Raw genomic sequence first — 9,370 nt, forward strand, 5'->3', positions numbered from 1 at the left:
CAAACATGTCGCATGCCAACTGACAGCAAGTCAGCGCTTTCTGTACATCAGATACTGATCCAACAATTATGCAAAACCTGCTCAGTTCAGGACAACAACAAAGCGACATTTCACACAAATATAATTAGCACTTATTAAATAACGGGTGACTCCAATGACTCCACCTTAATTGAAGCTTTTAGCGTCTTTATTGTGGTTTGAGTTGGATTTTCAGCATCAGGTCTGCATCCTCAGTAGTTTTGACGCAGACTGTCATGAACAAACCAACATTAACAGCACAGCAACAGTGAAACACATCAACTCAGATGCTACTGATGACACGTACACACACCAACGTCAAGGGATTTCCCCTGACATTAATCTCATCTCTGTTTCAAAATATTTTCCAGTTTATTGGCTTTTATTAATTTTCTTTGATGCCTCCAGGATGGAATAAAGATCAGCTTTGTCTCCAAATTCCTTCTCCCTCTGCTCCAGTAGTATACCCTGAGGAAGAGGGGAAAGAAATGTGAATCAATAAAGTCACAAATGATGAGAGTATGAATTAAAAATAACGACTTTTAAAGACTAAACTTGTTTTGTATTACCTGTGTTTCTATTCCAATGACATACAAGCCACCGAGAATGAAACCCTCTCCATTTTTGTTGCCCTGGTAACCTTTCCTCTGAGCATGGACCAGGTTTCGTAGAACACCCAGACGAACAAGACCAAGACCCAGACCCATCCTTCTGTATTTAGGGCCATAGAAAACTTGCTGCAAAGGATAGAAAAAGGCAAGAGAAGAGAAACTGAGATGAGACACTTGCTTTCGTGAATAACTCCATGTCAAACTCTGCGTGCAAATACCTTGTGATCCACAAAAATCTCCCCATCAAAGTACGGTCTGAAGTTCTGGACCTCGGTGCCGACGTCCTCCTTCACCACAGCATACAGCGGGACCCCAAGCTCATCCAGCTGGGGCTTCAGAGAGGACAGCTCTGCAGCCTCCTGAGGAGAGATGAAGGACACCAACAACACATCAACATTTGAAGAATACCGTAAAACATCACTATGGTATTCCCACATGCCACATAACCTTATTTGGAGTTCCTTTGACTACTTTAAAGTGCCGGAGATAGTTGTTAACTTGGTGAAAGCATATTTCCAAGACATCAGACTGTGTGCAAGTATCGCAGAGCTCACAACAGGCTGGCAAAGATTGGAGGTTGGTATTATGGCAGGATGTACAGTGTCCCCGCTAGCTTTCACAATGGCTATGGAGGTAATTATTAGGGCTTCCAAGTGGGTCGTAGGTGGAGAGAGACGGCAGAATGGAATGCGTCTTCCACCAATTAGGGCTTATATGGATGATATGACACTGCTAACTTCAACAGTGCCATGTACAAGGAGGTTGTTAGATAAAGTCAATCAGAATCTCAAGTGGGCTAGTATGAAGATTAAGCCTAGTAAGTCAAGGAGTATTTCAATATACAGAGGGAAAGTAAGTGATAGAAAGTTTGCTATAGATGGTGAGGAAATCCCAACAATTAGGGAGAAATCAGTTAAGAGTCTAGGACGGTGGTACAATGTGGACCTGAATGATGTGGAACAGGTTGTGCAATTTAGAAAGGATGTTGCAGAAGGGCTGGAGAGAATAGATAAATCAGGGCTCCCAGGAAAACTGAGGTTGTGGTGCTTGCAGTTTGGCTTGTACCCTAGGTTAATGTGGCCAATGTCAGTATATGAAGTCCCATTATCTGTAGCAGAGAGAATGGAAAGGCTAGTTAGCTCTTATATTAGAAAATGGTTGGGTGCTCCCAGGTGCTTAAGCAATGTAGCTTTGTATGGGAAAGGAATGCTTCAGCTGCCAGTATCCAGTCTAACAGAGGAGTTTAAATGCACTAAGGTTAGGACAGAACTTTTATTATCTGGGAGTAAGGACATGTTAGTTAGCAATGTGGTTCCGAATCCTTCTGGGGGGAGGAAATGGAACCCAAGGGCAGCAGTGCAGGAGGCAGAGGCAGCTCTTAGGCATGCAGAAATAGTAGGAAATGTTCAATTTGGCCGGGGAGGCTTGGGGCTTGGCCCAGGCAAACCAGTGTGGAATAAAGCAGGTCTAAAGGAGAAAAGAAAGCTTGTAGTGGAACAGGTGCGTAGGCAGGAGGAGTTGTTAAGAGGGGCAAAAGCAGTTGGTCAAGCCAAACAGGGACAATGGTTGAATTGGGAAGGTGTTGAGAAGAGGAAACTTAGTTGGAGGGACCTGTGGAATATGGAGGAAGGCCGTATTAAATTTCTGATAGGGGCGACATACGATGTGTTGCCAGCCCCGCAGAACCTAAGTCTCTGGGTACAGGGCGATCAATCGTGCCCACTCTGCTCAGGTACAGCAAGTTTAAAGCACATTTTGTCAGGTTGTAGAATTAGCTTATCACAAGGCCGGTATACATGGCGGCATAATCAGGTGCTGAGAAGCTTAGCCGCAGGCATTGAGGAGAGAAGGAAGCAGGTGAATTCTGGAAGTTCTAGAAAGGAGAGGTTAGATGTGCAGTTTGTTCGAGAGGGGGAGAAAAATAAAGCTGCTAAGTCAGGGAGAAAGCAGGGAGGTGGCTGCCTGGTAGGGGCTGATGATTGGCAAATGCAGGTCGACTTGGGAGGACAGCTAGTTGTGCCCCAGGAAATAGTTTATAGTAATCTGAGGCCAGACATTGTCTTATGGTCCATGAGTAAAAAGACTGTGTATTTTATTGAGTTAACAGTCCCTTGGGAAAATTCAGTGGAGGCAGCTTATGAAAGGAAGAAGACTAAGTATGCAGATTTAAAGACAGAATCTGAGCAGAGGGGATGGAAGACCAGGGTCTGTCCGGTTGAAGTGGGGTGTAGAGGTTTTGTTGCAGGGTCAGCTGTTTCACTGTTGAGGGAGCTGGGAGTGCATGGGCAAAATTTAAGAAAGACAGTGAGGGAGATGTCAGATGAGGCTGCTAGGTCTAGTCAGTGGATATGGATCAGGAGAAATAATAGTAGTTGGGGGGTGAAATAGGGACAGTGGGGGGGCAGGCAGAGGACATGCATGCCTAACCCGGCAAGAGAAGAGGTTAAAGTCTGAACAAGACACCTCTCCTCTGCTCTGCTTTCCCCGCCCCATCTTCTCGCTCTGCCAGTAGGAAGAGAACCAGGAAGTTTAGATAAGGTGGGGGGTGTGGCCAGCTAGAGTCTCTCTTTGGGACCATGCGGCCTGTTCAGGTGAGTTTGCGTGGTAAGACACAGAGTTGGCTTGTTTTTTGATCTTTTTGGTTGTTTTCCTGTTTTGTCTGCTTCTTGAAGGAAATGTTAGGGTTTGTTTTCCTGCTCTGTTTGCTTTTTGAAGGAAATGGTAGGGTTTGCTGCTTCTTGAAGGAAATGTTAGAAGAGGCTGTTAAATCTAGTCTGTGGTTTAGGCCTCCACCTTCAGCACCTTCTAAATTTTCCACCCCCTACCCGAACAAGGGTCTGTATCCAATCCCTACTTTCATCTTTTGACTCTACCTCTTTATTTTCTATCCCCTACCCGAACCAGGGTTTGTATTCCCACCCCGCTTTTTTCTTGGTGCAGTTGGTGAGAGGCAGGGGTAGATGATGGTAGTGTGGCAATCGGCAGTTACATGTGGCATCTAGGCCTGTGGTAGCATTGTAGCAGCTAACAATAGCTAAAGCGGTGAGAGTATGATAGTATCTTAGCAGTTAGTATTGGTAGCTAGCAATTAACATTAACAGTATAGGTGAATCTAGCGTTATTGTCTTCTTCTGTTCCTCTTAGCAGGTAGCGGTTAGCACATAACATTAGCTAAATGGTAGCATCGGAACTGTATTGTCTTCTTCTGTTCTTCCTAGCGGTTAGCAGTAGCATTAGCAATAGTTAAATGGTAGCATCGGTACTGGCCACTACCTGGAGCATCTCTGGGTCAGTTGAACGTGGCGGTGCTGTTTGGATTGTGTAGGAGCAGTGTGAACTGGCACTAGGGGGGGTGACTCTGGGACGCCGGAGTTCACTGCCTAACCTCCTGGAGGTGTAGTGGGACTAAGTAGGCGAAACACTGTTGAAGGGAGGTTTCCACCTGATGACCCCCAGAGACGTGTTAGGAATCACTGCTCTTTGGCAGGTATAGAGGCAGATTAGAGCTCCAAGGTTCTTCACTGAGAATGAATCCTCTTTTTGAGCACAAGTATCTTGTGTTTAAATTAACTTCCTACATCAGCACTGACGCTTTCATACAACTACTGCAAACCAACAAGACAATCAGTGCCTTCTAACTCACACCACGAGCAGTGGCGGTGTAAGTCAGTGGTTCACAAAGGCTGCATTCAGACAGAATTTAGTCCTGCTTGAGCTGAACCAGGCTCAATTGTTGCTGCAACGTCATCTACTGAATCTTTAATCGCATTAATCTGCTATTCCTGCTGACCTTCCTGGATAATATTTAATGAGGCCTCTAAAAAAAATGGCTGAATGTGCTCAAAACTCATGTCACCACTGAGGCCACAACCTCTGACAAGAGTTCAAGGGAAAGCGTAAATTTCCTTTAAAGGGCCACAAATCAAACAGGTTGAGAACCAGCAGTTACTTTCCCATCAACGCTTCTCTAATGAAGCTTTTTTTATTGTTGTATTGCACAGTTTTTACACTAATAAAGTCATTCTGTCATACATGTATCATATTTGTGGTACAAATACCAAACAAGACCAGTGATTGGCCACCACTCAAAAACACAGGCGGGACTCATCATCGCTGCCAGCTGTCTGGTGCTGACAGGAAAACAATGGCAGACAGAACAGATGAGAACAGATGTTGAACCATTATGAGTTGCACGCAATTCAGAGACAGATGTTTTACAGTTTTAACTTCTCTACAGCTGCTAAAATATCCTCTACAGTGTCTCTTTACTTCAAAGCACCTCAACTGACACATAAAAGTGCATTGTTTCACTTTTATGTGAGCAATACTGAGTGTATGTACAACTTGCATGTACATGAATGTGTGCTATAGATCGTACACTCACAAACAGAAACACATGCACACCGTACCTCCCTGCACAAGGCTCATCCGGGACGCCTCACAGCCAGAATCACTGCTCCACTTCTCTCCCACAGAGTCTGACCTTTCACCGTCTTCCCATCTGAGAATCACACAAAACACACAAAGTTACCTTTGAGGCATTGCCTCCTGTCTTTTTATGGGAAAGTGAATTCTGCATATAAAAAACTGAATGTAAGCAGAGTGAACAATCCCACCACAAGCAGATGTTCAGTAGCTTTCAATCATATCCGTTTTCTCCATTTTTGTATTATTACTAAGAATGAAGCTCAGCTTTTTTGCAAGTTTACATGAACGAAAAGTCCTTTGAAGTACTCAGAAAAATGTTAATTTAATACATTCTCTGATAACTGGACAAACTGCAAACTGATGAAGACCATGGGATAAAAGCTTCCAGAACAGCTCTAGAGTGGACCGTGGGATGAAAATTGTTGAATTTGTATTTCTCTTTTGTTCACCTCCTGTTGTTGTGTGAAGATCAGCGGCACCCAGTTCCTCCAGAGAGGCTGGACGTGACTTTGTCAGAAATAAGTCAGTGTTGGCGAGGCCCACTGCAACCACCAGAGTGACCACAACCACCAGAGCCACAGCCCACATGTTAAACAGCTCCCCCTTCAGGATGAAGGACATAACTGGAAAGAGCAGGGAAAATAAATTATACACTTCTTTTATTAATCAAATAAGATAAGTCGCATTTAAAAATTACTGAACACTGTTATACAAATTAAGATGTAAATCTGACTCCTGTTAAACCTGCTTTCCCTGCAACTGTTGCCTCTTTTCTCCTGTTTTAACTTGCAAGAACACTCATTCTGCAGAACAATGATGTCTCTATGCAGACCCCTGTGATGATTTGAAGCTCCCTTGATAACAAAAACTCGGTTTTGTTACTGTGGTTATAATTCGTACGTGTGATAAGGTGATGTAGTCCACATTTTGCGAGGGGAAAAAAAAAAAATCAAACTTTGGTTTCCCTTCAGTAGCTGCTCTGTTGTTTTAAACTGCATCAAGATGGTATTCACAATATTCTTTTCTTTTGGATGCAAACAATCGTTGGTCTCTGAGTATAAAATGAGGTGGATTAAAGTTGCTAGAAATATAAGTATATAGTGTATTGGAAGGACCACACCCTTCATGTAGGGTGACCATCTTTATCAGCTGTCCTGCAGCTGCCATGACAGTACTGTTTTTCCCTTTTCCTCAGTGCAGACATAAACATGCTGTATGTTGAACTCGAACATTACAGGGAACATATTAAGTAGATAACCATTACTTTTCAAACTTACTTGATTAAAAAGAGTTTGTTGGCAGAAACATTCAGTAGACTTAGTTAAAAAAACAACAACTAAAAAACAAAGACTCACGGGTGAAGCTTCAGTATCAAGTGTGAAATTCATCCACTGCATGTACACGCCCTGAATGTGCTTCTATTGAACACTGTTTAAAAACAAAGTCATACCAACCTGTTTCCATTGCTGTTTCAGATGCATGAAAAAGTATCCAAACTGTCTGGTCCAGTTACTGCAACGCAAAGACAGCGAACAGTGGCTGGTTTAGCGTGGCTGGGACGGGAGTTTTCAAATGTGGAGGAAGTCCCTGCAGGAAAGCAGACTGGTCTCAGAAGGCGATGTTGGCTCTGAAAACGGTCCCACCCTCCACCCAGTGGAACTCATATCTTTCATCTCAGGAAAACCAACATTTGAACAACTTCTTCCAAACAGGGAATAATAATAAAAACAAACTTTAGAGCACAACTCCACATTTTATTGGTGAAAAGGTCACAGGTTCCTGGCTCCCAAGACAACAAGTATCACAGGGTTATGCAGGAGACTGAGTGCTACACATCAGGTCTGCTTCCTCTCTCGAGTTTAAAGACAGACCATCATTAACACACTCAGAGCCTCTTACTGCACAGTCATACTCCAAAATGCTTCCTGGTTTTTCCCCTGAGACCCGTACACCAACAAACTCACTAATCTGATGTGCATTTACACAGATTCTTACATGAAATCTGTTATTTTATCTGATCATTTTTATATCTGCAGGTCATTTATATGGTTCTGATGAGATTCTTATCAGGGGTGACACAAAACATTATTTGCTCTCTAAAGGCAGAAGTTCTTGTGATATTCTTCTGGCAGCTCGGATGACGTCTTCAATGTTGACTTTATCTCCAAATTCAATCTCTCTGTGCTCCAGAAGAATTCCCTGGGGGACAATAAAAACAAAGAGGGGTTTTCCTCTGGCAAAAAATATGCTCCAATTGGGTTTGTTTTACTCCTGTTTGACGTTATTTGTAATGTAATACCATTGATCTTATTATTACAACTGATAGTGCCAGTTGGAATAATTGTAGCCATCTTGGTCGTGGAGGTTTTACCTGCTGTCCTTGCCCAATGACGAAGACCCCACCGAGGACGAAGCCCTCTCCCAAAACGTTTCCCATGAAGCCGTTCCTAAAGGCCCTAAGGCCGTTCATCCACACCCCGACGCGCAAGAACGCCAGGAGACCCATCTTCCGCTCACGGGGCCCATAAAACCGCCTCTGCAAAGCAAGCACACAGACCAGAGGCCTTGAATCACTCATGTAGACCTAAACGGATTTCACACAGATGCTGAAAAACTGGCTCCATCTGGTTTGAAGACTTGTTCCTTCTTTTTAAAACAGAGAAAGCTCAGTGTCAGGGGGAAACTGACCACACAATCTACTGATTCATAAGAGAAAACAACCTTCTCATCCAAGAAAATCTCCCCCTTGAAGTACGGTCTGAAGTTCTGGACCTCGGTGCCGACGTCCTCCTTCACCACAGCGTACAGCGGGACCCCGAGCTCGTCGAGCTGGGGCTTCAGAGAGGACAGCTCTGCAGCCTCCTGCAGCCAAAGATGATAGACGGCAGTGACATGAACAAAAACAAATAGATCTGTCATTGTATGTACTATAGATACAAAGGCGTTGCACACATTAGCCAATAAATAAACACCAAGCCTACTCCAATTGTGCATTTCTAAAAGCTTTTGCTATTAGTTGTATTTTTACGTAACTGAAGGCTTTGTTTCACATGTATTGTGTGGTTATTTCTTAGGGTTTAAATTCCTATGCATTGCCTGTCTCATTGGTCTTATTTCTAGGTGCAGCACTATATGATCAACTTATTATAAATTAATGAAGTGTTAGTTCTATATGGCAGTATGTCTTTAATATGAGTGTGTTTATACAGTGATGCAGAAGCTTTCAAATTGATGGCTATAAAAACAAACAAACATGGAGCCTGGGATCAGAATATTTCACTCAGACTCTCTTTCTCAGGCACTGGGCTGTCCTGTCGTTACCTCTCTGCACAAAAATCATCCAGGTCGGCGCACTGCCATGATAACAGCTCCAGACTTCTCCCACAGAGACTTAGCTTTCAGGATCCTTGTTTCTGCGTGACGAAAGGAGGCAAAGGGGTAAAAGAGTTGAGCAACTGAGTGAAAGCAGAGCGGATTCCGACTGAACAACAGATTCTTTCAACACACAACAACCAACTTGTGACTTACCTCCTTTCAGAGTTTTCAGTTCAGTCTCCTCCAGGTGGTTGAGAGTGGCCTTCAGCGGTGGTGTGAGGAACATATCAGTGAAAAAGTTCATAACACCTGCAGCGAGGCCGCCGACAGCAGCCGCCGCGTTGGCTACGAGCTCCAGTGCCATTTCTTCTCTCTTCGGTTTAACGCATCTTAGTTTCTACTTGACTGCGTTTACTACAAGCGAATTTAAAGTCAAGCTGAAGTTTCCCAGCCCTCTTCTGCACCTGATCAGACGAGTTGATCACGCGCAGCTGTGTTTGATCAGCGGCGCCGTCATCCGGTCTGCGGAGAGGAGACGCCTGCACACGCCGAAACACCCAGAGCGGTCATTACGCACGAACGCAGGCCCTCCTCCTTCAGCTCAAAGGTCACTGAGGAGAATGAGATCTGCACTGATGATGATGTTGCAAGCTTGCACTATAAAGACTGTTGCAATCTATTAACAAAGTTAAGAGGGTTTATTAGATTGATTTCAACTGTTTACATGTTGCAGGAAACAATCATCACCACTAAAACTCTGCTCTAAAGTGTTATCACTTTACAGTTTAGGCACAGGGCTGCTGAAATAAACAAGAAGCAAACGATTACTGGTGATAAATGTTTATTTTCAGTGAACACTTTAATATTCTATATTTGCACATAAGCTATCCACCAAACTAATACTGTGTCCTGATGTTATAAAATCATTTAAACTTCACGTTGGATGGTCAAACAACAGTGACTTGATCACATCTGGTCTGCCTCTTTTTCTTCTTCCT

The 9,370-nt window shown here is 43.6% G+C and overlaps 1 protein-coding gene and 1 pseudogene across 1 annotated transcript; both read right to left on the bottom strand.

Annotated features, from left to right (window-relative positions):
• Positions 1-189: 189 nt before the first annotated feature.
• Positions 190-6,671, bottom strand: LOC121625224 (annotated as a pseudogene).
• A 143-nt stretch (positions 6,672-6,814) lies between these two features.
• On the bottom strand, positions 6,815-8,898 carry LOC121625225 (peroxiredoxin-like 2A). The gene is made up of 5 exons (XM_041963306.1): positions 8,586-8,898; positions 8,379-8,470; positions 7,779-7,919; positions 7,429-7,593; positions 6,815-7,256 (listed from the first exon to the last, which is right to left on the bottom strand). Exons 1-5 carry the CDS (start codon positions 8,734-8,736, stop codon positions 7,143-7,145), a joined length of 663 nt encoding a protein of 220 aa, XP_041819240.1. The 5' UTR covers positions 8,737-8,898; the 3' UTR covers positions 6,815-7,142.
• Between the last annotated feature and the right edge of the window lie 472 nt (positions 8,899-9,370).

The sequence above is a fragment of the Chelmon rostratus genome, chromosome 21 (assembly GCF_017976325.1).
Source record: "Chelmon rostratus isolate fCheRos1 chromosome 21, fCheRos1.pri, whole genome shotgun sequence".
Taxonomy (NCBI): domain Eukaryota; kingdom Metazoa; phylum Chordata; class Actinopteri; order Chaetodontiformes; family Chaetodontidae; genus Chelmon; species Chelmon rostratus.